We start from the raw sequence: 27,931 nt of genomic DNA, 5'->3' as shown, positions 1-27,931 counted from the left end.
CACTGTTTATTAGTACTTCACAGCCTGTTGTAGGATGGGATAATGTATGTAATGTATATCTCCGAATGCTTTTCCGTGTTTAGCAGCTAAATGTCCAATAACTACACAATGAAATTCAGTCAGTTGATGTGCATCCTCCTTCTCTCTGTTAGCGCAGGTGAAGTTGTTAGCTGACTGCCACTTAGAGGATGTGGAGCGTTCCTCTGTTAGCATTAGCTTGGCGTCTCTTCAGATGAGTGTGAATTGCAGTAGTACTTTTGTTCTATTTCAGGACTGACTTACATATTCTGCATGTCACGGTAGAATGGGCTTCATCTTTAGTGAAGTATTTCCACACACGATGAACCGCTGCTAGTTTGCTTCAATGACCCTCTGAGCTGATCACCTGTCTTCTAGGAGGCGTCCGTGTTGTTATTGTCACGTGATCGGCGACTAGTCGACTTCCTGCTTCAAGCGTCACGGCACAGCAGTAAAGTCGACTAGTCGGCACAACCCCTAGTGTGTGTTGATGATAATTTGATGCAAGAGGCGAACAATACAGTACAAAGCACTGGGCCTTCCCATACATTTCAACAAATAATTTAAAACAAACGCTTCCCTGTGACGTTTCTGTAGAACTGCACTGTCCATCGAAATTGAATCTGCCTCTTCTTACCTTATAGCATGATACATTTCACAGCTTGTTCCTTCTCCACCTAACTCTCATGATGTGCAGCGTGGGCTCAGGAACACGAACCACCGACTGCTGTTGTTCACTAAAACCATGGTGTCTTGTTTTTTTTTTTTTTTCCCTCTCTCTCTGTCGCTCATCCATTGTATCTCCTTACTTTCATTCAAACACTCTCTCACACACCCATGCACACACACACACACACAGTTTTCCTTGATCCAGCTCCTATTCCCATGTCGACAGAGATGACAGTTGAAACCACCCCCTAACCGGCTGGCCGTCAAGCACCATTTTGCCCGTGTCATTCAAATGTCTTCACCTGACTCTCGTCTGTGTCAACCCATCTCAAATCATTACTTCAAGGTCACAGATGTTCCGTTTCAATCTCAGCATGTCTGTGCGCGTTATGGAAAATAATAATAATGATTTCAAAGAAACCTCAATATACAGTGAGTCAGAATACATGACAAGATGTTCCAGATGCAACATTTAAAAGGAACTCATTTTATCACGTTCTTTGCTCTCATGCAGTAATGAAGATATATCATCAAATATTAAGAAAAAGCAAAATCACTCAGTTTTGTGACGGTTGTTGCATTTCGAGAATGAAGTAGTAATGTTAAGAGAATATTTCATAAAGCTATGTAACAATTAAGTGATTACCCACATATGGTGAAATACACAGATCAGCCACAACATTATGACCACTGACCGGAGAAGTGAATAACATTGACCATCTTGTGACAATTCAGTGTTCTGCTGGGAAACTTTTGGACCTGGCATTCATTCATGTGGATGTTAATTAGACATGTAGCACCCACCTAGACCAGACCAAGTACCCCCACTCCATAGCAATGTTACTCCTCGATGGCAGCAGCCATCCACAGCAGGATGCAGACACACACAAAAATGCTTTAGGAACAACTAAAAAAAACAGCACAAGGTGTTGACCTGGCCTCCAAATGCACTAGATCCCAAACTGATCAAGTATCTGTGGGATGATCCACAGAGGCCCCTCCCCTCTAAGGACCCCCACGAACAACATTCTGTTCCCAGACACCACAGGACACCCTCAGAAGGCCCATGTCCATTCTCTGATGAGTCACAACTGTTTTGGAGGCACAAGGGAGACCTACACAATATTAGGAAGGTGGTCATAATGTTATGTTTGATCGGTGTATGTAGACAGAGGTTTGTATTTTATTATTTATCCTAAGTGGCAAGAAAACATGTCTTTTGAAGATTGCCATAACATCATCTGACTTGTTAAAGTAGCAAACAGAGACATACTCTAGAAAAAAGTTTTTGTTGTTCATGGTATAATCACAGTCTGTTCCAGAAGGTGTTATCCCCGTGTAACTACACCCAGTGTTCATGCGGTTTCCATCTTGTTTGACTTCCTTTTGTTAATCCACCTTGCTCCCTGCTTTTGCCTTTCTTCGTCTTGATGGTTTTTATTTTTTTCAACATTCATAAAAAGACAAATGCGGACTTTGCTTCTTTTTCACGATGCCCAAAAATGTCTAAAAAATATTATCAAGACTTCTTGCTACAATGGATTACAGACTAATAGAAACACATTTTCCTTAAGAAAGGGAGAAACATCTTTTCATATTTAAATAAATTGAACCCTTGGTCATTCTGCTTTCAAACAAAGGCCAAAAGAGGAAAAGGGGATTGAAGGAGAGGAAGATTGATAAATAAGAGATGACAGGACGGAAGAGGAGAGAGGAAGAATAATGTAACGGGGCCAATCACGCCTCAGTGGTTCTACTAATCATGCTAACAAGGTCACTGTCTGCTAGAGCCAAACTGGCAGGCTATATGCATCTGAGGCATTGCTCTCTCACTCTCTGTCTCTCCCTCTCCCCTTTTGCTGCGTCTTTCTCCTTCTGCTTCGGTCACTCAGTCAATCAGTTGGACATACAATACATGCAGCCGACCACGCGCAGGTTCACTGGGACATGAAAATGATCAATTATTATACAGTACATAAAAAGCATTAAAATACATTATTTAATGCACCGTAGATCGGGCGGATGACAAATGAAAACATGCTCATTTCTACCGCGCTGTCATTTTTCTTTGGTCCTCTGGTTCCAGTTTTTTAAATAGAAAGATTTATGGCTTTGTTTTTTTCCCCGTAAACTGATTTTTTTTTTAAAGCTATAGAGACCACAGGCTGTTGGTCAGATGAAAGTAATGTTTTTGCCGTACATCAGAATGGGAATTTTCAAGGAAATTAAACGAGAAACTAATTCACTGATAATAAAAATAACCGTTTAGTCTTTTTGTGGCTATTACAAACGTCATGGTGGGCAGGAGGAATTCTTTTCTTGGGTAAATTTGGAGTCTCAATTTATCACTGCTTAACAGCAGCTTTCATTCCAATCAGAGAGAGTAACTGGAAACTGACTCCGGATTTGCATATTCTTCATTACACACAGCACAAATGCATGTTTTACTTGCAACTGTGATGACAAATGATATAAATCACCTGCGGTTTTAGATTCATTTTCTCAAGCGTGCTTGTAATCGTCAAATTCTCTCTCTCTCTCCCCCTCTCTCTCTTTCACTTTCTCTCTTTGTGTTTTTCTTTCTCAGACCCGCACACAAAAACACACTTATGGCTGTCTTGACAGATAATTTCATGTTTCCATGCTACCCTTAATTGGCCTCATTGTGCAGGCAAGACAACGTTGCAGTTTGAAAAATGTTCGTGGCCATTTTTACGTAGAGTCCAGTAGAAAGCACAAAACAGGAGGCCGTGGAGACTCGAGACATCCTCCAGTCATCACCTTTTTCTGTCTAGGTCTCACAGCCCACACAGACACCGTTCAGCGCATACTTGAGCGTTGGTATCTGATTCGCCTGAGCCCAGTGTAGACACAAAGATTTTCATGAAAGTGATGAATGAAGCCATTTTGTCATGTTATTTTCCTCTGTTTCCTTTGATCCACAGTTGGGGAAAAAAAAAAAAAAAGGGTTCATTTTACCTTTCAGTCAGCCTTCGTCATTCGTTCTCTTCAAGGTTTGCATCATTCTCTGTGTTCAAGATGCTGCAACAAGGTGATAAGAGGCGGTTTATTAGGAAATGTTCTCATGGTGCTGTAATTTGCTGGATATTTCTTTAAAAAATGATATGATATGAACTGACTGTGCTGTTCTCGGTAGTAAATCAGAATTTAAAAGCGGGGTTGAGTGTTGTTGTAGTCGCGTTTTGCTCTGACTTCTGTCGTTTGTGAAAGGGGCTCCATGCTCTGCCCCCAGAAACAGTTACCTTTGCACTAATGTTACGGGGACAAGCAGTGAACAGGTGGCCGTACGTTTGTGATTTCTCAAGGAGGATTAGACTCAAACCAGGTTCTGACATGGTCAACACCCTGATGACAGACTACATAAATGTGAAGAATCATCCATCAGACACAAACCCACAGCATGACAAATATTGTCCCACTGCCCTGAAGCAGAAGCTTTGTATGTGTTTATGGCCTTAAGTGCTGTTGACAGGTGAAAATAAATCCCACTCTCCTTTCCACCTTCCTTGTGCTTTTTCAAGCTGTGCACCTTTCCCTTCTCTTTTCCTTTCATGCTCAGTTTTTTATCATTCTTACAAACCCGCTATCGCTTTTTGCTTGTTCATTTTATCCTCATTGTGTCTTCCTGCTCTCTCCTCCTACAATCCACAATGCCTTCTCTTGCTTTTGTATATACTCAGTGTCCTCCTTCCTCTATAATGGCATCATAATCACATTTCACGTTATTTTAAAGCTCTCAAAAGGGGATTTTTTTGTTTTTGTATATTTTCTTAAAAGAAACCACCAACAACCAGTTCCTTATTTTCTATCTTCACATCTGCAGTCGTCCTCGTTTTTGAGTATATAGAAATGCCAAAGTCTGTGCACCAACGGCATTTTGCCCATTCGTCGCTGAAACACCCTCTGCATGACATATAGGGGTGAGGGAATGTGGGAGTAGGAGTGGTAACAGGGGAGATACTGTCAAGATGCGTCATAGTCCCCCTGTATGAAATGCCACCAGCAAGAGCCACAGAGGAGGAGACATTAGCATGATGTGTGTCTGTGCACGCTTGTATGTGTCTGGGGGCCATTTTACTGCTGCAATACTGCATGCGTGCAGCACTTTCAAACAGGTCATCTAATCAGACTATAATGAGAGCCAGGTATAAAGGATTTATTAGCCAGAGCTGTGTATATGGTACAAGTTGTCTTCATTCGGTTGCTATGGTGAGCAGGAAAAAATTGCATGTGTACACAGTAGGAAGTTTGTGTATGCATGCCACATATACATTCATGTGTACCAGTGCTATTAAAATGGCCTTAGCCGTGTCGCACCTGTTGTTGCCGCGTGAAGAAGAGAGAAGGAAAAATAAAACAACACACCAGTCTTTCCCTTTTCTGTGGCTTTCTTTTCTTCTTCCTATGTATCCTCCGCGGTTTTATTCACAGCGGTGACTGTGTGCATGCGGAGTGCAAAACATGAGCTCGACAAAGATCATCTCTCTCTTTCTTCTTCTCCACCCACCTATGGCAATGAACCATTAGTAGCCACCAACCAGCACCTCACAGCAGCATGTTCCAGAAGGTGTCTGTGTTGATTGTGCTGGCTCTGTTCCAGGTATACCTGTTTTTATAAAGGCTGCTTGCCTGTATGTATTTGTGTGTGTATACCGCAGCCAAGTATTCTCTTTAGACCATTCAAAAATAGGTGTTTGTAGCTTATCTTGTAATGACAGAGGGAGGGAGAACGACGGAGAGATGTGAAGATGTAGTCTGCGCAATATCCGTGATTAAACATGTGTTCAAGAACAGACACGGCAATGTTTAGAAATCAGGGTAAGGACTGTGACTGCATCCATATTGGTGAGTTTTTCAAAATGTCACACTCTTCATTTATTAGCCTTTAAGGTATATACTGATCAGGCATAACATTATGACCACCGTCCTAATATTGTGTAGGTCTCCCTTGTGCCTCCAAAACAGTTGTGACATGGACATGGGCCTTCTGAGGGTGTCCTGTGGTGTCTGGTAACAGAATGTTGTTAGTGGGGGGCCTTTGGGTCCTATGAGTTGAGGGGAGAGGCCTCTGTGGAGGGTGTCCTGTGGTATCAGGAGTGTCATTTGCTATGGGGTTGGGGTGCCTGGTCTGGTCTAGGTGGGTGCTACACGTCTAAGTAACGTTCGCTCGAATGTCAGGTCCAAACGTTTCCCAGCAGAATTGTATTGTCACAAAATGGAAAATGTTATTTACTTTTCCTGTAAGTGGTTTCAATGTTGTGGCTGATCAGTGTATATTCTTTAAGAGGTTTTATCTAATGTGAATTTTCCTTACGAGCAAAAGGCATCCAATATACAGTTGTACATCATTGTGGAATATAAATACTGGTCTGTTGTTAGTGACAGGTGATAATATCCAAAATAAATATCTTTTACATGTACAAGTTGGTACACAGGACCTCACAGGAATTAATGTACTGTATGCAATATGAGTGTTATTATTTACACCATAGATTCTCAACCGGGGGTCCGCGGACCCCTAGTGGTCCGTGGTGTAATTGCAAGGGGTCCGTGAAAATAAAATATCTTTTAAAGAAGATCCTATGACATTTATAGAGATAGCATTATTTTATTCAAATGTGACTGAGACACAACTGAAAGCTCATATTTGCCTCAAAGAGTGAATAAATGCCATAATGCAATTTAAAATGCAGTTTCTGCTGTTTTTGTCAAATTGCACTGCCACCCCCCAAATCGGGTGGGGGTTCCTCAGGGTCGATCAAAAATATGCAGGGGCTCCAGGACCCAAAAAAGGTTGAGAACCACTGATTTACACGATGTCTAATGTACACCCACATTTTGTTAGCTATGTCAGATCTTTGGCTGCACACTCAACTAGCTGAGCTGTCCCTTAACTAAAACATTCAAAGGCTTAAATCCAATTTTCCCAACACCAAATATCATAATAAGTAACTGCACTTATTATTTTTTTCTATTTACAGCTCCCCTGATCGAGCCTTTCTCACAGTGTGTTTTAAAGGCGTACAACGCAAACAACAGCTGCCACGACAGAAAACTACCAGTTTGCATACTTACATTATTTTATTATCTGACTTATTATTAACTGAATCAAGCCCCTACAACATGCTGTTTAAAATACAGTACATCATTTACAAAGATTTGTATTCTTTATTTGTGTCAATATAATTTTGAATTGAGTTCTTAACGTTTGGATCCAAACCCAGAAATGCAGGCTTCACCTAAATACGTCGAATACAGCAAAAATAATTAGCTTCGGTAAAAACATTTAAATGTGTTTCACCATCATCCATCTTCATCTGAGCAAGATTATTGTTGCAGACCTGTGCTGAATGTGTGTATGCTGTACAACAGGATAATACCCTGGGATCATACCGGATATAAGCTGGTTCTTTTCCTGTTATCTTCCTTCTGGGTTTGGAGATGTCTGATTATGTCCAGACTCAAGCAATTCCAATAACAATGTAAGCTTGGCCTCCTCGCCAAGTGGTTTGGCAGATATGAAATCAGTGCAAACAAAATCAGATTTGTGAATGCCCAGAGCTACATCCTAGCATTACTGAAGTGACTGCTGTAATTGTAGCCATGGATGCATTACAAGCAATGTTTCAGGACATGTTTTGCCTATATTTTGTTTCTAAATCTAATGTACTCTTTCCCGCTTTCCACTTTAACTCTTGTGGGACTTGTCTTGATTCAAATCTGTGGGATACAGCATTGATTATGAGGATCTTGGCAGCAGAACATACATTTACTGGATCAGTTTTGAGTGGTGTCTGCTGGTGTCTTAGAGAATGGACTGGTATTTTTCAGTTAACATACAGAGTCATCAACGCTATATTTGCAGGTTTGTAACCAATGGTCAAGTTTCACTGGCTTGTGTAGCTGGAAAGTAGAATGTAAACACTTTGACTGAATCCTTATCACAGCTGAATTAGCATGTTATCTACCCCACAACTACATGGTCATTTCTGTAACATCACACCTACCATTATATTGGATGTCGCCCCACCCCCCACGGAGGTCACGTTATTTAATTGTATTTTCTGTATAGCACCAGATCACAACAGAAGTAATTTGAAGTTACCTTTAGGTCTATAACTCATTCTTTTATTAAACAAACAAAATAGCCGTATGTTATTTATCTTATTTACACGACGGCATGTGGTCGAACTTTTATAATTCTCCTGTGGAGAAATGCGCAAATACAAGACACGTGTGCGCACACACAGGTCAGCGCACTCCCACCAGCGGACAGAGACTGTTCGTCAGAAAATATGTCGCATCAACCCCCTGAGAAACCGACAGATTTGTACAATCAACCGACCGTTTAGTTCAACGTAAAGTCCATCTGCATGATTACACCCAGTCCCCCTGAATCCCGCACAGTTAAAGCCGTAAACCTAGGGGAAATGCTACACTGCATAGTGAGCGTTTAAAATTCGGGTGTTTATTACAAGTAATTTCATTTGAAAAGCATTATATGTCTTTCTTCCATATATATTTGTTCCTTGTTGCTGCCAAACTTGGAATGGAATACTTGCCTTTTCTACATCTGACAGGAAAAGTTTAACTAGCTGAATTTCTATGCATTTTCTCTACATAATTGCTTCTGCTGGGGTCTGAGGTTCCAGTTACTAATGTGACATGTTTCCTACCAAGGCGAGACTCTCACACTGGGCTGGGCTCAGTAATAAATACCTTCCTTCACGTCTCTGTCCTGTACCATCTCACACAAGTTGCTCTATTCATTATACGTTTGTGCCTTTACTTTATGCAAAACACATTTCTCGCCACACGAAAAAAAAAAAAAAAAACTTTTTGATGTTTGTTTTGTGTGCGCTGCAGCGTGAATGTAGAGGGTTTATTGCTGGTGGTTGGTATGTGGGGAACATTTTCCGGCTAGACTATTTCTTTCTCCTAAATCATATAATCAGACGGTTATAGCTGGAAGTTGCTGCTGTTTAACTAACTTTTCAAAGCAGCCAAGAGACACACATGCACTTGCCCACATAGCCCTGCTCTTGCCCTCTGTTTTATGTCTCCTGTCTGATCAATGCTAGCAGCAGACAACAGCACCAAAGCTTCCCTGATTGTTCCCAGACAGAGGGTGTTACATGCTGTCATGGTGCTTTGTCTTTTTTTTTCAGAAGTTATTTACTGTTCGTTTCCCCCCTCGATTTCTTCTTTGTTCCTGTGTTTGTCTTGTGTGTGTTCGCTGATTGGTGTTGTGATAATTACAACTAGGATTGTGCTGCAGGCGCTCCTGTATGCTCTGATGTCTCACACTGAGCTATTGTTCTCTTTATTGTCGGATTAAATAAAACAAACACACATCTAGGAGTTATTTTTTCTTTTACATTTGAATGTGTTAAATAAATGGCACAGCTGTGCAGGTCTGACACTGATTTAATGCACCAATAGAGTTTAGGGCATACATCTAATGATACATGACGAGAAACAAACTGTCTGCAAACTGTCTAAACTGAATCCTATTAAACTTCTTACTGAATCCCCTCATTTGCAATTGCAGGCTGTGTTGTAAAATGACAAATTTAAGCTGTTAAATGCGACCGTGCCATTGTTTTTGGGCTTTCACCAAAACTCCCTGATAAAATAAATAGCTCGAAGGGCAAAAGATTGCAAATTTATTTCTTTTGACCAAGAGGTGGTAATGAAGTGAATTTTCACAGATTTGACAAGATAGGCCGATGCAAGAGTGGGAAATGCACAGAATAACAGACACGATTAGCTGATGGGGAGAAAAAAAAAAGCTATGCTTGTCATATCAGGCTTTTCTGGTATAGAAATACTGGCATCGATTTGGCTGCGATTCCCTCCAATCTTTGCCCTGATTCAACCAGTTTGAATCAATGCAGCTGTATCTTCAACATTAAGCCCAGCACATCGATCCCACTTGGTGAATCGTGACACCCTCTGAGTGTATGTGTGTGTGTGTGTTTGTGTGTTTGCTTGGTTTCTTTCAAGGTTTTTATCTTCAAAAAGCCTGCAAATGTTTTTTGTGTGTGTGTGGTGTGTTTTTTAAGCATGACCATGTACAAAGAAGATGATTACCCTGTACAACAACTGCCGCCTACACCACATCTGCTCTGCATGTCTCTGTAGGTCAAGGCTAGCATGAGCACTGAACTAGCAAAACTATTTATTTGAGTGCAGGGCGAGTACTTCTCGGATTGTTGATGCAGTCATGTATGGTGTATAGTTTCTTTTCTCATAGCCAAAGCTTTAACGTGTTGCAGCCTTATTGGCAGTGCCCCTCTGCCAGCCATTTACAATATTAACCCATTGTGTTGTCCACACCGCCGCTGCCTCCACGGGCTACTGAGACATAGAACATGTCTGAGGAGAGCATGGCTTGCTATGGGCCCCATGGGAGCTTTCAAAAGGAATGAGATGGATGACACACTTACAGTAAAGCACTGCACTTTTCCCTCTGGCAAGATTTGCCAAGGAGGCTTTTGTGTTAAAACCATCAATACATGCATAGATATTACACCTGTGTGCTATATTGTAGTGATGGGATTTGTGTACACGCATTGAACTTAACTAAAATAATCATTTATTGTCCACACACACACACACACACACACACACACACACACACACACACACACTCACTCTTATCCACCCGCATACACTGAGGTCACTGTTACAGGTCCCACTCAGCTTGAAAGTTATCCCCGGGGTGTTTGCTAACAACTGGCTACAAAATGGGGTTTCACAATTTAAATGTGTTTCCTCATCTGAAGAGGGCAGACACCTCTGCTCAGCCCTCTATTGATTAAAATCAATATGGTCCAATCTCATCAACACCGCTGTCCTTGGCTTACTGATGTCTGTCTGAACTACAGTTTTCTTTGGGCGGATCTATACCTTTCGAGGTGATTGGGTTAACGCGTTCCCCTGGGCCGGGATATGTACAACCTCCTATTTCACGGCATCGTTTGTCTGCTGCATTGATTAAAGGTTCATTGAATGCAACAAAGCTGGCTGGCCATCGGTCCTAAGCGCACGGGGAATATGAAATAGAAATGCACTTCGTTTGCACACTCTATGCTCAGTGGCTTTGCCCATTTACATGTGTGTAAATGTTGGATTATATGCTCTTCAGAGAGTTGCATGGACCATTGATGCATGTATTTTTAATTGCCAGGCCAGTGTGAGAGTTGGGGGAAAGGGGCCCCTGGACAGGCGCTGAACTAAACTCAGCCATGCTGGCCTGTCACTTAATTTGTTTCCTCTCAGACTGCCTTCCTCACTCACTCTCTTGCTGTCTCTGTGTTTCTCCCCCTCTCTGTTAGTCTGAGTGGTGCTAGCTGACCTTCACTGGGACACAGCCATGACTCTAATTGCATTGATATGTCAGTGAGCTCCAGCGGTTGCAGGAGAGCATAGCAACACTTCCCCAAAGCACCGCGGTAATTCCATGTGAATTTTGCTTTCCTTTCGCTGACGGGGAAGGAACAGGGAGGCCAATGCTTGCTCACGCACGTGGCACTTCAGGATTTACTCTCACCATGATGCTAAGGCATTGCCCAACTTTGTAACCATGTGTGTGAGGCACTAAAAGCACTCAAAGCTCATGAACCGTACAGTAGATCACAGAAAAATATGTAGCGCCCGTGGCGTGACCCATAGGTTTGTGATGAGTTGTTTTGAAGCCTGGATGAGACTTCACCGCTTGGTGCCATTTTTTTCTAATTAGTGAAGCCAGAAAATCCAAATTTGTCTCCGCTCTCCACTGATTCAGTAGTGTTTCACAGCAAATGCCACAGTCAAGTCTGTGGAGGCAGCCGCAGAAAGTGTTTGCTTTGCACAAACATTAAAGAGCAACCATTAAAAAGTTTAAATTGCAGGTTATGCATGCTTCATGCTTTTGTTTATACTTATTCATTACCATACATACTGTGGGGATATTTATTTATATTATATTTATTTGGCTTTAATTGTTCCAGAGTGTTGAATTAAAAGCATCACTCGATGTAAAGATCTAGCAGTTCTGTGTTAATGGTATGCAGTGACACAGTCACCCTGTTTGCAACGGCTTTGCTTGATGCTTTGCCTGTTTCCTAGTTTTAATTCTGCTATGGGTAGATTTGATCTAATTTTTTCCCTGCCAACTGGTGGGTGGGTGTATGCACAGGCTTCTGCCCACAGGCTTTTGCATGTCTGTGTCATGTTTATTCATCAAAGATTATATCTGAAATCAAGTGGAAGCATAGAATTTGCATATTGTAATTTTTAGTCAGTAGATAAAAAGCCATTTCTGTGCTCTGTATTCGTAAGTCTGGAAAGAGTCCTCATAAATGTTACAGATTTATTTGGAATTAAATCTCCATCTCTGTGTAATACATACATTGAATACAATTAGGCTTAAATGGGATAAAACATTGACATTATTTAATATTTCATTGTCAGCACATATACAAGCTGAATTGATGAAACCAGTAATTCTGCTTTAGGAGTTCTATTCAACAATTTTTACATCAGTATAGTCACAGTAGAACATTTTGGCATATTCCAGTGCACATTTAAGTTATTTTTATTCAGTAGTGAGCATCTGACCAAGATTGTTTACTATGTAGTACTGAAATAATAATGAGATTGATCAGAGTGTTAAGCATAGTACTGTTTAAAAATGCTTTTTGAACACCTTTTTTTAAAAAAAACAATAATTTCCTAAACATGAGAATTATAGTTTGGAGATAAACATAGTCTGACCTGCTTGCTTACATATTTACTAGAGCTGAGTATCACTACTGACTTCCTGAATCTATTCGATTCACAAGTTCCTGATGTATTTCAAGTCAATTTACTATTAATGCATTTCCAGATATTTCTGTTTAGAAACTATTTTGCTTAGTTATGAGATAGATTTTCATAAAATAAACATTGTTAGGTTTGAATTTTGTTCATAATATTTTACCTCCACAAAAATACTGAAATGATTATATGATAATACACCGATCAGGCATAACATTATGACCACCTTCCTAATATTCTGTAGGTCTCCCTTGTGCCTCCAAAACGGTTGTGACTCATCAGAGAATGGACTGAGGGTGTCCTGTGGTGTCTGGCAACATAATGTTGTTAGTGGTGGCCTTTGGGTCGTATGAATTGAGGGGAGGGGCCTCTGTGGATCATCCCACAGACACTTGATCAGTTTGGCACCTAGGGAATTTTGAGGCCAGGTCAACACCTTGTGCTGTTCTTCATGTTTCTTTGAGTTGTTCCTGAAGCATTTCTGTGTGTGTGTCTGTGTCAGGCGGCATCCTGCTGGGGATGGCTGCTGCCATCAAGGAGTGTCATTGCTATGAGGTGGGGGTGCCATCTCCTCTTAGGTGGACTAATCTTGTTGCCCTCTCTTGCTGCAAAATTATTAACGAGAAGATAAAAGAAGAGAAAAAAATGTATACAAGGATTTTATTAATATTTAAACCCAGCCCAAATATTTTCATTGCGTTTCTCCATTCACATGTATCTGACAGTTTAGCCACTGTTATAATGTAGTAAAGAGAAATCACTAGTCTAGCTAACCAGCTTAATGACTGAACTAGATGTACTGACTTCAGTCAATACAAGTCAGCCTGTTTATTTAATTTGGGCTAGTTTAACATGGCGACATATGCTGTCTGATAGAAACAAGCTGTTTTCTCTTTCTCTTTATACTCCTAATGTATAACAGACATTTTGAGGTGATGTGTCAGTATCTTATCATTGCATTACACTCAGACAAACCCCTATACAAGACTCTAGACTGGGCATAACAAAAGGGTTGTGTTTTGTTTTTGCTTTTTTTGTCTCAAGCACTTTGTTCTGACTGAGACTGTGGTGTCAGAGGCAGGGTGGATTGCAGACTGTTTCGTCTAATTGAATTCATTCTGATGAATCTCGTGTTTTCTTCTCGCTTTCTGTATTAAGAAACCTGTTTTATTTTGCAGCAGAAAGGAAAGGAAGAACTAAGTTTTCTACTTGGTCCTGTATGTGATTCTCTAAGAAGAGCTGAGGTCGAACGACAGCTGTGGGGTGAGAGTTGCAGCACCAACACAGAAAAAAAGAAAAAGTCATACCCAGACAGCGAGGGAGAAAAGGGAAGCGAATGAGATAAAGAAGGCAGGAAGAAGTGTACAGTTGTTTGAAAGAGCAAAACCTGTGTTGATGGGGACAGGCTGGTTACCAGATGGGTTTTGTCAGCGAGAGAGAAAGGAACAGAGAGAGGGAAATGGTTAGGAGATGGAGGCTGATGTGGCTGTCTGTAATGCGATATGGCAGATGCGATTTTATTTTTAGGACACAAGGCCCCAGAACGATAGGTTTTATAGGGTTTTGAGTGGGTTGATCTTTTTAAATATTCAACTTCAATGAAATATGGAGCATGACTCCAGGCTGTTTGGAATTCATAAGTCTGTTTGGCAGGACTGGCCCTGCATATTGAGAGCTGTCAGAGTCGGCATGAGTGTTAAACACAAGCCTTCAGCTGGCAGCAGGAAACAATGGCAGAAAAAAGAAACACCTTAGAGGAAATACAAAAGAGACAAAGAGGGGAAGACTTCTGTTGGAGGTGGAAGTAGTCATTAATAAGCTTTTAATGTTAAGACAGAGGATGAGTCTGCCTTATGTTGCATTTGCGGGTATGAATAAATAATGCCACGCAGATAAAATGGTGTTAAATTACCATTTGCATAGAAGGCTTGGTTGCAACTGAAATGTCCCTGCCCTATATCTTTAATACATTACCTCAGTTTTGGTATTAATCAAAGATCAGACTCTTCTTAAATGTTCTCCATACACCAGAAATTACGGTGCTGCATTTTGGTTAAAAAATAAATAAATAACTTGTACTCGCTATCACGCTCAATCTCATTTTCAGAATTTGTGTCATATAAACTTCTCAGCTAGCTAATTCATTAATCCATGTCAAAGACGGTTTCAAAGCCAACAGAGAAATGCGTGCTTCTTCCTGCCTGCGTGTCTGAGGATACATTTGCAAGTGTGTTTCAACTTTGTGCCTAGAGGCTTGCGAGGGATCAATATTCTCCTCTCCCAGTGTGACAGGTGTACACTGCTGGAGAGAGCGTCCGATAGAAGCCCTTAGTTAGTGTGAAGTCACCGAGGGGAAATACATATGCATTAGAATACGACTGCTGGGGATATTTACCAGCAGTAACCACACAAACAACAACAACAGGTAGCGGAGCCTGAAACTAAGGCATGTTTAATTCATGCCTAATGCAGCGGACAACACTGGTTATACACCCGTATCAGTGAAATAGTCTGCGCTTATTGGGAAAGGACTGAGTGTGCGTTTGTGTTTGCTTTTATGCACTGATGTGTGTCTGTGTCTGATGTTTCTGTGTGTGGGAGACAAAGAGAGAGACACCCCAGGAAGTGATCCTGTCCCTGTATGAGGAAAACATCCCCAGTCCATTACCCTGCACATAGATATAATTAGTGTAAAGCAGGAGTAAGAGTCCAGGTTGCAACAACCATCTGCTAGGTGTATTTCCCCTTTGTAATACACGTGAACAAATTTGTTTATATTGTGAGGAATTGTACCTCTTTTACCCTTTTTTTAGTACAAATTGCATATTTGTATTATCGCTGACTATGGCTTGCAACTTGCAGAGATATAAGACTCACTTGGGATGGGTTATTCACTGTCATTATTTCTAGACAATGGTATTCTGGACCCAGTAAACATCAATTTAACTTCTATTTTGTTTTCCCTCAACGGAACAGCTCAGAGTAATGTGATTATATCTGGTTTATGTTGTGCATACTGGCCATAGGCTGTATATAAATATGGACAATGCGTCCCCACTTCCTTGCACTGGCCAAACTGACGCTATTTTCCCGGCGCCATCTTGCGAGTTTGGAGCCAGAGTCTGCGCATTACGGAGTGGCGACGCATGGAGCCATGACATCGATGGCCCACCCAACACTAACGCCAGACTCACACTTTTTTGTTTGAATTAATACTGTGCTCTGCTCTGCCTCCACCAGTTACAGAAATATTGGATTATACATTGTACTTATTCTTTCTTTATTTATTTTTGTCCTACTCACGGTCCTATGGGACCACTTCATGGAGCGGTTAGTATGGCAAATGGTACTCAGCCTGTTTCGACTGCATCTAAAACAAAACTTATCAGAAAAATTGATACTTGAACATGCATCAACATTACATTAACTACCAGAAATGACAGAAACCATCCTTGAAAAAAAATTATTTGATGTGTATTTTAGTGTTTTAGTTTGCCCCATCCACTAACGAGGAAGGAGGGGGTGGAGCTTATGACCTATACTGCAGCCAGCCACCAGGGGGAGCTCTACTTGCTTTGGCTTCACCTTAGAGGAGCTGTTCTGCAGTCCATCTTTATTCACAGTCTATGGTACTGGCCATTGCACATAAAATACAGTAACAGTTAGCTGAACGTGTGTATGTGTGTAAGCCTTTAATTAGTCTGTCAAACCATCACTTTTTGAAAAGGCCACTATGGATACAATCGACGTGTAAACAACGTTACTGGGAAACGTCATGTCACCAGCGGTTGATACAGAGGAGACTGATCATTGATCATCTGTTACAGCATCTTGTGCAGCATGAGCCGGTAGTGTCTATGTACGGTAGCCCCACTAGTGGAAAGGAACCAGGCTCACTTTTGGGCCATTGTGCGACGCACCAAGGCGTGCTAACGCAATGTCATGCTTGGCTGCCGCTCACAGAGGTTTGGGTTCACACTGAGGGGCAGAGGACTTGAGGGACATACTGCTCAGCTCTTTCATATCCTTCACGTCACTCCTATTTTTTTTTTTAAGCAGCAAAACGCCCCCGACACCCTGCTCACTTTGTCAGGTGCACTTGATTTCAATATGTCATGTTTGCTTCGGCTTTGCAGGTGAAAAGTGCCGACATGTCTATATGAGAGTGTCCCTTATGTACACATCTATGCTTGTGCAAAGGCCACTGCCATGCCCAGTTAAGAATACTTACAAGGATGTAGTTATAGATGGTGACCTATAAATGTCAAGGAACTGCCCCTCTTCTCTCTTTTGGACCATTTATCCAGATTCCTCTTACTATTCTTTTACATATTTCTTCATTGTGTTGAGGGTGATCGCTACTGCTGTATTTAACATGCACACTTCACAAAATTCACATTCTGTCTCTATTAAGATATTATAAAGTAAATATAATGAGTCCACTTGTGTGAGCTCAATTCAAAAGAGCACATGAGCAGAATGATTTTGGAATTAGTTTCAAGCCTTTTCAGATTAATAGGCAGCTGCGTTTAGCTGACACAGAAGCTACGGCGACAGTGCAGACCCCTACGCAGAGAATACGCAGACCCTAGCACCGTAACTGACGTGCACCTCCCTAGAAATGTAACTGCGTGGCGGCGCAGGGCGCAAGAGCTGTGATTGGTCCGCTTGGTAGTAGCGTGTTTCCGCTTTAGTATTTCCGGCTGCTTCTCCATGGCCGCCATTATCGAATTGATAGTTTTGGATCAATAAAGATGGAACACATAGAGGAAAGGTTAACTGAGGAAGTTCGGAGATACAAACATTTGAATTTGTCGAAATTTCGGCAAAAGTTTCAGTCGTCATTGTTGAAAGTGAAATTCGACAATGTTTGGGTTACTAAAATTAACCCGACTGGTAAAAAAGACACAGTGCCGACTAGTGTTTGGGTGGTGTTGTTACAGAACGAGCCAGACTGACGAGCGTGTAAGTATAAATGGCTTGCACCAGCATCGGCTATGTGCGTAGGTTACGACGTCTAGGTCCCACAGTACTCTAAAAGCACATTAACTGTATCAAAGTGGTCATTGTGACGACTCTAGCGCTGTTCTCTTTTTGGCCAGAGCTTCACCGTATCTTAATTAGAAAGATGAGAAAAAGAGAACACATGCCCACAAGAGCTTTAGCTAATAATCATGTTCATTAGCTACTAATCTGTTGTTATTTTCTTCATGTGAAAACAGTGGCAAATTCCACTGCACGTTCCCAGACATCAAACTGACACCACCAAACTGTTTGGTTAGTTTATTTTAACAAATTAAGCAAGGAAATTCTCACAATCTGGAATCAGAGAATGCCAGCAGTCTGATTCTTTCCTTTTTTTTTTTTTTTTGCTTGATAAATAGATTTTTAAGATGAAACAAATTTCCGTTGAACGTTTCAGCACTATTTGCCTCCGTCTCCACAACCAAAGCCCAAAAATGAATGCACTGTTGAGGCAGAGAATGTGGCAGGGGGAGAGAGAGAGAGAGAGGAAATGAATGAATGCACACTGGCTCACATCTTCCTAAACAAGGCTTCCAAATTATGTTTCTTTTCCGCTAACACTATAATGTGTTTTCCAGTATTTCAGCAAAGATATAGTTTAATGTGGGAAAGGAGAAACAGAAAATGGAGAAGTCAAATCACAGCTCAACAAAAGAAAACACTTTGATATGCATTAGAGTAGGATGGGCCTCGGTTACCTTTAACAGTGCTAGTTTTCACATTACGTATAGGGATTGTTATGGTGCTCTTTCAGCAGTCCACTCTTGCACCTCCTCTATTTGCTCTTCCTCTCTCTTCTTATATCACCCTGATTTTTTATTCCTGCTCTATTTGAGTCTTGTCCAAATTACAATCATTGCCTCCAAATTACACCGCTGTTGCGAGGCTGTTTATTTTGGCATCTTCATCTTCATCGTCCCATTTATTCTAGTATTGTTCTTCTTCCACTCCTTTCCCTTTGTTCGTTGCCTTTGCTCACTTTTAATCGATGTTTTTTTTTTTTGGTTCGTGTGACAGAGAAGGTAGACAGGCCAGTCTGCACACACACACACACACACACACACACACACACACACACACACACACACAGCTAACCACAACAAACAAGCAAGCGACAAACCTTCAGTGGCTGGTGTTTTGCCAGGTAATGATCTTTAATTACCGCCAGCCTAATATACACAGGCAAGCTAACAAGCTATCCATTAGCTTTAACTTTTTAAAAGACTCGCTGTGGGGCATTAGCACATGGCACACAATTATGACACCTAAATGTAGCTTTTCTTTGAATGCCTTCTTTCTCTGTGTACAAAATCATAGCCCACACACAGTCTCGTGCACATAGACAGAATGATAAACTTCTTTTCACATCAAAAGTCCGACCTCAGTGACAATGTACCACCGTCCATTAGCGGGCAGGAAGTTCTGAGGGTTGTTTGGTGATCTGGATTTTTCTTTTTCACCATTCCCCACTCCTTTCAATCAGTGATTCCATTCTGAAGGGGGAAAGAAATGTCAGTCATGAAGTCTTTTCATCCGTTTCATTTGCACCATGAATCGCGGCGTCTGTACTTTAACACCTCCACTTGGCTAATTGCTGCCTGACACACAGTCGAACACATCCATGCTCTCGTCTCCTGTTACATCCTTTTAATGTGACTGGCAAGTTTTGGAAATTTTTTACCATTGCACAGTCGAGGAAAGTCTGATGTTTTGACTAATTAGTGCATCTACTTACACCGATCAGGCATAACATTATGACCACTGACAGGAGAAGTAAATAACATTAGCCATCTTGTGACAATTCAGTGTTCTGCTGGGAAACTTTTGGACCTGGCATTCATTCATGCGGGTGTTACCTAGACCTGTAGCACCCACCTAGAGCAGACCAGGCACCCCCACCCCATAGCAATGACACTCCTTGATGGCAGCAGCCATCCCAGGACACCCTCAGAAGGAGTCACAACTGTTTTGGAGGCACAAGGGAGACCTATACAATATTAGAAGGGTAGTCATAATGTTATGCCTGATTGGTATATTTAAAAACCATCAAGGAATGTCATTGCTATGGGGTGGGGGTACCTGGTCTGGTCTAGGTGGGTGCTACATGTCTAAGTAACATCCACATGAATGAATGCCAGGTCCAAAAGTTTCCCAGCAGAACACTGAATTGTCACAAGATGGTCAATGTTATTTACTTCTCCTGTCAGTAGTCATATTACAATTTATTTTTATTTTTCAGATTTGCAAATTGAACAAAATGTAAATTGAATTTGGTTATATGGCTTGTGTGTTACGCAGTGAGCTGACCCTAAATACTCCACTTGTAGATGCAACAAAACGGGGCAAATAGTCACCATTAGACAGAACATGTGGCGCGCTGACGATCCATCTTGCTGCGTTTTGATTTGCGGCGGGCGTGGAAGTGCGTGTTTGATCTCGCTAACTTGGACTTGTTGTGTCAGTCACTCCTCGGAGAGAAAAAGTCACTTCACTGACTGTATTTTTGTGCGTCTGCGTGACTACTCTGTTCTTAAAGTGATCAAATGCAGCAAACTTCATAAGTGTGGAGAGAGGGGGAGGGAGTGAGAGATGAGAGGAAAGGCTCATCTGCATCTGTATTTGAAGTGGCAAATGCAAATGGACCGAATGATCTGACGAGAGGAAAATGTGAATTCCTCTCTGCAGCTATTTGCAGATCAAAAAAAATAAATAAATAAAAAGAAATGCTGCCTTTTCACTATTGGACAGGCCCTTTAACATTTCTATAAAATGCCATCCTATCAGACGTGTAATAAACCACTGCGGGTTCCATATTGAAATTACAGATGATATTCTGACAACATTCAGAGCAGGGATTAGTCTGTTTTATTTGAGACTCCACTTGTCTTACGCTGCACAAGTGCCAGTGTCAGTAGCTGGGTAAAAGGCTGTGGGCTTTGAGACTCACAATTTAAAGACACATTTTACAGCAAAGCTGAGAGCCAGAAGAGACACAACAAGCTCGCTCTGCCAGCTCTTTTATCATTGTTTTTCAACTGTTTTTCTTCTCCAGTTTCCCTTCCAGCTAAGTAAAGGACAGTTGGACTGAGGACTGTGATAGATTGGTTGTTCAGCACGATTGCGCTGTGTTCTTGGTTTACACGCTGGAAAATACCAGTCTCCAGGCTGTCTCATGTGTAGATTGTTTTGCCTTAACTTCTTAACAGCTCCTCATGTAGATGAGCTTTATTGTCACCACAATAGTGGAGTGTAGCTTTAACAGACAGAGAAAGAAAGGGACTTTATTTTCTGCCTCTGTGCCGAGGCTCCCTGCCTCAGCCTGCCTTTCTACCAACTTTCTACCAAACATCAAGACAGCAGACGATGGGTGGAGGGGGAGAAATGAGTAAAGGCTTATCTGCATCAGTCAACGCTGCAAATGTAAATGGAGCAAATGATCTTACATGGGGAAATGTGAACTCCTTTCTGCTGCTATTTGCAGACGGAGTAAAGGAAAACCTCTTCTAATAATGGACAGGGAATGTTTCCCCGTGAACTTCTTTCACATCGAGGTGAAGGAACATTAACTGCTGCCAAATTGAAAAAAATAAGGAGAGATGCAAGATTGAAAGATACTGTGTTGGTACAAAACCCAAATTCTATTTAAAAAAATAAAAAATGCTTTCAGTGACGAGAAAATCAAACATCAGAAAGGCATCAGTTTACTCTTTTACGAAAACAACAAAGCAACTATTGCTGCCCTTACTGCTCCTGGTCAAAGGCAATAACTGAGGCAGTAATCTGTTTCATTTACAAGGACATGAGCCCATTTAGCGTTCAAACTGTTTGATTTAGATGGGTGACACTGATCCTGAAATTGAGGTAAACAAAACCCAATCGCCAAGATTTAAGCAAAAAGTGCATCCTTCTTTTATCCCAATATTTCTAAAAGTGTGTTTACAGATCTACAGTATATGTGGGAAAAAATAAAAATGTTTTGTGTAACCTTTCTCGTCTCTAATGAGAGAAGATTTTAAGTCTGCGACCTCTGTAGCTCAATCCTCGGGTCCGCTAGACTGCTTCAATAGCGGCTACACCCACCAGAATTGGTGAACTGAACCGGCAGCGGTTGAGTTGTGGGTCTTCACAAGGACATGTATATGTGGAATAAAAATATATCTTTGCTCTTCCACGATTTTGCGTATCTAAATCCGTTTCGAATCGTCAGAGAGGGATAAATTCACACCCTGCTGATCACAGCGTGGGTTCAATAAGAAAGCCTCCGTATTCCTGACCATCAAGAGCAGCTGTTTGATTAAAATTCAACATGGCTCCTTCTCCTATACAATCTTTTGTCAGGTGTTGGTTAAAAGGAGTACGACCTGCGAGATGAGACGTGTTTTACATCTCTCGGACGTGTTTTACAGCTCAGATGAAGGTATATGTTGAGAAGCTAGCGAGGCTTCAAAGGAAGGGGCAGCTCGGTGTCACAGGCAGGTAGAGTGAGAAAAAACTCAACTTGCCAGCACTTTGATCATGCTCACCACTAAAGGCTAGGGCTCTTTTAGGGAGAAAAGAAATGCACTTTTGGATAAGAGGTCTTATTCAATTGTGTTTTTTCTTCCGTTTCTGTTTGAAGTGTGAATATATATGAACTGATGCTGCGCCTCTGTCTAGTGTGTGTTTTCCGTTTCATAAATACTTGTTAAGGACTCGCGCAGAGCTGAGAATAACGAAATGATAATTCATGCTAATAAATGCTAAAACGAATGTAATTCCAAAAACGTTTGGATTTTGTCTCAGCTGATGTCTGATAACACCCGCTCGCATGTACGCCCACCCCACACCCCATCCCCAGAAGACGACAGAAGTGGCATCGGTTTATTATTTCGACAGCAGATGGCTGATAACACAATTGAGTCTGAGTCTGTGAGTGTATTATTTGTAAAGGAAATTTGTGTTTGTGGGCCATCGCTAAGCGGAAAGAAGCGGGATTGATGGCAGGTTTTTAGAGGCACGACAAAGGACTGGGACATGATAAGGAAATTGTGGAGCAAACGGGGGAATAATTGTCATCTGTTATAACTGAGACTGGGAGAGACAGCGAAAAGGGCTGGATAACGAGAGGAGACTTGGTTTTTCAGCTGTGGAATAAACGTTCAGTCACAGCAGCGAGGCGACACACTACTCATTTCACCCTTTTAAAATCCTCCTCTGCCTCCTGTTTGCCTAACGAGTTTTTGTGTGTGTGTGTGTGTGTGTGTGTGTGTGTGTGTGTGTGTGTGTGTGTGTGTGTGAATGTGCCACTGTGTGACTGTCTGCTTCCTTTGCTTAATTTTGCAGTTGGTTCCTTCTTGTCTGCTCTCTTTCCTCCCTTTATCCTTATTTATTTGTCAGAGGTTGTGTTCAGGGACGTTCCTTGTCATTCGTCAGCGCGGCCCATAAAACACACTGTCATGACTGACTGGCCACGCTCCAAACTCATTACCGATTGGCTGACAGAGCGGGTCGCTCTGTTCTGCTCCGCTGTGTTTGACTCCTGTTTGCCAGACATTTCGGGCTCAGGAAACTTTAAATGCGGCGGTGTCTTTCCTCGCGCCACTCCTCTCAGCCTCGCGCTCAAGGTCACATGAATATGGATTTGCCCTCTCCTTCCAGCGCGCACATACTGATGATGAAGTCTAAGATCTACTCAGAGGGATTATAATTCAGAACGTAGGTCTGATCCTGGCATCTGGGCGTCTCTCTGTTCCACTGTCTGTCTGGCAATGTGTGTTAAGGAATAAGAAAGATGAAGAGGGCTACTGTAGGCGCAGAGAGCCCAGATGAAGAGCAGAGAAAGGAGAATGGATGATGATGACAGTGGAATCAGGGGAGGTGGAGCTGGCTCGGAGAGTGTCTCGTAAGAAAGAAAAAAATAAAAGAGGGGCGAGACTTGAAGATTGGAAAAGGGCAACATACAATGTTATTGAGTTTCTGTTGCGGCTGATCAGCCATATCCATTTCATCATACTGAGCTGGCTGCACGCCACAGAGTGCTGCAGAAAATCTGTCCTCTGCCACGGCGTTTGTGTCTTTCCCTCCAGACTAATAGTGTGTACGGTCACCTGACGTGTTCATACATGTACATCTGTTTAGCATGCGCTTACTAATGTGCCGCTTATTACTTTCTGATGACTTCTAAGACCGACGCTTCGTTTTCTAGTCACTCGCTCTCTTGCTCTTTTTCTCCTTCACTCTTCTGCCGTGCTTGTAATTTAATCTGTAATCTGATTAACCTTCTTGCTTCCCTTCGTTTAACGCGTCAGTCACGCACCGCTTTCCTTCTCACTCTCCCCTCGTTCTCACAGCTGTACTCACTGCTTTGTCTGTGTTTCCCACTCACAGAAAACAACAAGGCCCCTTTACAAAGGTCTCGCTCTCGGCAGAATATAAATCCGAGTTCATCGACGGCGGCGGCGAAAGCTCCCCCCGCCAAGGAGGCCCACAACGAGCCCGACGGCCACCCGTCCACCGCCAGGGCCAAGGCTCCTGTGTGTTCCGTGCCAGGCCGCAGGTACAGGAACGTCCCGGGTCAGAGCTACGGGCTGGACAGAGAGAGGGCGGTGGAGACGGTTAAACCGGCTGAAAAAGTGATGGAGGTTGAAGCAGACACTCCAGCCTTCCAGCCCTCCTCCTCCTCCTCTTCCTCTGGTCCTGTGGTCGGCAGCTATGGCGCCAATGGAGAGTCAGACGTCGAGGCTCTCTTAGCCAAACTCAGAGCCTTGTGAGGTTCATGTCTTATCTGAAATATACTGAACATGTACAGTATGTTTCTACCCTATATCTGAATGTATCATAAAAGATTAGTTAAAAATTAGCTTAGCAATCAAATAAAAACAGAATAGTGAAAGATAAACTATTTTAAAGCTTTATAAATATATACATTTGTATAAAAATAGTAAAATATTTGAGAACCATGCTTTTAACGCTTGATGGTACTGACGTAAAACTCATTATCTAAAGTCGGCACAGACTGCTGGTCACACTTTAACCCACAGAAATTATGAATACGGTCCTGTAGGAGACTGAGTTTTCAAAAATTCAGCATATTAGTGTCATGTGTTATAGTTTAAAAAAGAGAAAATACATCCAAACGTTTGATGCTGCAAAGTGCACTGCCAAAAACCATTTGGCTCTTCTTTATGTGCTCCAAGCAGAGAGATACGAACAGATTTTTATCTAAAAGTAAAAGAGACGATGTTGCTAAGCACTTTTTTTTGCAAAACATTTTCTTTCATTTTTACATGTTCATCATATTATCTTGTCCTACTTGTTCTATGTTCTTTTCTTTACACATTAGTTATTTTCCTATCCGTGGTGTTAGTCATGTACTTTACATTCTTTAAGCATATTTAGCATTTAATTATGTTTCTCTCCCTTTCACTTTATTTTTTCATTCCTTGTGGAATAATTGGGCGTCTTTTATATCCAAAGTATTGGTCTAACTGTTTGTAATATGATTCTACCTTCACAGGTCGTACCAATGAGTAGATGTCATTTGATTCTGACGTTGAGACGGCTTCTTGTCTCATTTTTAATGGAAACATTCATACGCAGCGAAAACAAGTCTGCAAAAAACAAAATTAAGATATATTCCAAAATGTGGCCCATGCTGTTTCTCTTCAACATTCCAGCTGAAATGATTCACACCATCATATCTGCTGTATCTTTATTCACTTTTATAGAGCCATTTACAATAAAATGAAGCAAAAACAAGTCTTTGAATTGTGTTTGTGACAAAAGTGAGCTGGTCAGTGTCTGTGTGGCTGTTAATGTTTCTGTTTGTTTGTTTTTTGTAATCACCACACTTATAACGGAGCAGAAACATAGATCGCCTCCTCATTACCGCCACCCTGAGAATATAAAGGTGACCTAAACACAAAGTACATACACCGATCAGCCACAACATTAAAACCACTGACAGGTGAAGTAAATAACACTAACCATCTTATGACAATTCAGTGTTCTGCTGGGAAACTTTTGGACCTGGCATTCATTCACGTGGATGTTACTTAGACATGTAGCACCCACCTAGACCAGACCAGACCAGGCACCCCCACCCCATAGCAATGACACTCCTTGATGGCAGCAGCCATCCCCAGCAGGATGCAGCCTGACACACACACAGGCTGTTTAGGAACAACTCAAAGAAACATGAAGAACAGCACAAGGTGTTGACCTGGCCTCCAAATTCACTAGATACCAAACTGATCAAGTATCTGTGGGATGATCCACAGAGGCCCCTCCCCTCAAAGGCCCCCACTAACAACATTCTGTTGCCAGACACCACAGGACACCCTCAGAAGACCCTTGTCCATTCTCTGATGAGTCACAACTGTTTTGGAGACACAAGAGAGACCTACACAATATTAGGAAGGTGGTCATAATGTCATGCCTGATCGGTGTGCAACATAACTGGAGGCAAAATTTCTAGTGAGCAGCACTTGTCTGCTTTGAAATGGCTTAAAAAAAAGAAACCTGAACAGTCTGATCATCTATGAACAAATATTTACCCTCTACTTCCTCTGCAGATATTCTGTGATCAGATTTATCGCTGCAGTTGAACAACGTGACTAACATATAAACAAACCCACTGTAGTCCAAATAAATAAATAAACTGGACCATAGACATACCTTTTTCGACCTTTTGTCCTGTACCTTCCCCTATTTCATTTCCCCTTTTCTTTTCACATCTACAGTGTGAACCTTTCTCCTAAAAGGTTGCGCATTTTGTCGAACAGTACGTTATGTGGCGAGGCTACAGTGAGCAGTGTCCTTGGAATCGGCTACGTGATGACCACAGTTTTCATATCCTTCATAAATGCTCTTGCTCATGGAAAAAAAAAAAGGTACCTGATCGTGCCTGCAGACGTTAAAAATGCAGGTTCACCGCAGTTTCTGTGCATTTGGGTTGTTAAATCTAAGTAAAGGAAATTGTAGCTTGTCTAAGAGCACGTGTGAACTTTAACCACTACCTTTTGCTAATTAAACAAGACAACATATGCCTCCTTATACACACACACACACATACAGTAGATTAAATGCACAGGTCCCATATAACCTGGACAGAGACAGAATTGAGAAGTGAAGCGAGAGGGAGAGATCTGCTGACCAGTTAACCCGCTATCTGACAGGGTCTGCTTGCTGAAGCCTGGCAGCTGGCGAATATCTTCAGCACGGGGAGCGGCCAAACTGTCCCCATCTGGAGCGGAGCCAGAGACAAACATCTCCCCGGTGATGCAATCGGCTGCTCGGGAGAGCAAAGCAGTTGCTAACTGAGCTCCTCCTGTGGCCTTGATTTAGTTTTAGCTGGTTGTGGCGTGCTTTTTATTTTTTATTTTACCGAGCAGCTTAAAGTCAAACCAAGGTCTCTTATAGATCTCTGCACGCATGTAACAGCAGTCCTTTTCAATATGTCAGGTTTTTTTAAAGCTAAAAAAAAAAATTCTTCAAAGGAGAGTGAAGTACCTGTATTTTTTGTGTTGCGGAAGTTAGATTTTTAGCTTCTTGTATTATATTTTGATCGGGGAGTTCATGTGCTCTGCAGCCTGCTTCTGATTCTGGTTCCCACACACCAAAGAAAAGGATGCCCCCCTAATGCTTTATTAATTTACTATTATTTTTTTTAAGAAGGTTTCATTGATTTGAGCACCTCTGGGTGAAGTCCACATTTTCTCAAATTTAGAATTAAAGAGTAAATACAACCCCCTGCAGCAAAACCTGTTAAAATGAGCTGTTCATCAAAAGCTAATGCATAAATATAAATTCATTCAAAAGCATTCCTTCGTTAAGCTAAGCCCTCCGATTCCAGTGCACAAAAAGTTCTGACTCTTGCACTTTTGCAGCGGTTCTTCATAAGGAAGTGGATCCAAATTGAGGCTAAATGATGCCTACAAACCAGACAAAGGCCGCCCAAACAAACCACAGCGCTTCCAGCTGGAAATTTCCACTGTTTGAAAACGACATTAAAAGGGAAACTGGAAGTCGAGGCAAGATCCTAACGACACTTTCGAAATAAAACTGAACGTCCGCGGGGCAGGAAGCAAAAAAAACTCCTTTTAATTGCGAAGGAGCTGCAGGAAGCTTCTGCACACACACACGATGGTCTACACGGGAGAGTCATCGGGGAGGAACCCTAACCTGAGGCCCCATCGCGAAAGCCCGAGTCAATTTGGAAACGAATGCTGTTGACGGATGAAGTGAGTATTGAGCTCTTTGTCCACAATCGCCCAAGTTCTGCTTGGAGAAAAAGAAAATAGATAAATAAATAAAAGGACACCGTGCCAACTGTTATTCATGGGGTGGGAAATATTCCGTTGTGGGGTTTCGTGGCAGCCGGTGGCACGGCACACACTGCACAGATGGATGGAAGAAT

The 27,931-nt window shown here is 41.8% G+C and overlaps 1 protein-coding gene across 1 annotated transcript in view; it reads left to right on the top strand.

Annotated features, from left to right (window-relative positions):
* The window catches only part of LOC311485367 (protein diaphanous homolog 3-like), a 148,041-nt gene extending 122,806 nt beyond the window's left edge, over positions 1 to 25,235 (top strand). The window contains exon 28 of the mRNA XM_084540727.1: positions 23,902 to 25,235. Coding sequence (XP_084396853.1) covers positions 23,902 to 24,284 — 383 coding nt within the window. The 3' untranslated portion in view covers positions 24,285 to 25,235. The remainder of the gene's footprint in view (positions 1 to 23,901) is intronic.
* The last annotated feature ends 2,696 nt before the right edge of the window (positions 25,236 to 27,931 follow it).

The sequence above is a fragment of the Chelon labrosus genome (genome assembly GCF_963514085.1).
Source record: "Chelon labrosus genome assembly, chromosome: 3".
In the NCBI taxonomy this organism is placed as follows: Eukaryota; Metazoa; Chordata; class Actinopteri; order Mugiliformes; family Mugilidae; genus Chelon; species Chelon labrosus.
Note: the sequence above shows the minus strand (reverse complement) of the source record. Positions and strands in the feature narration are given on the sequence as shown.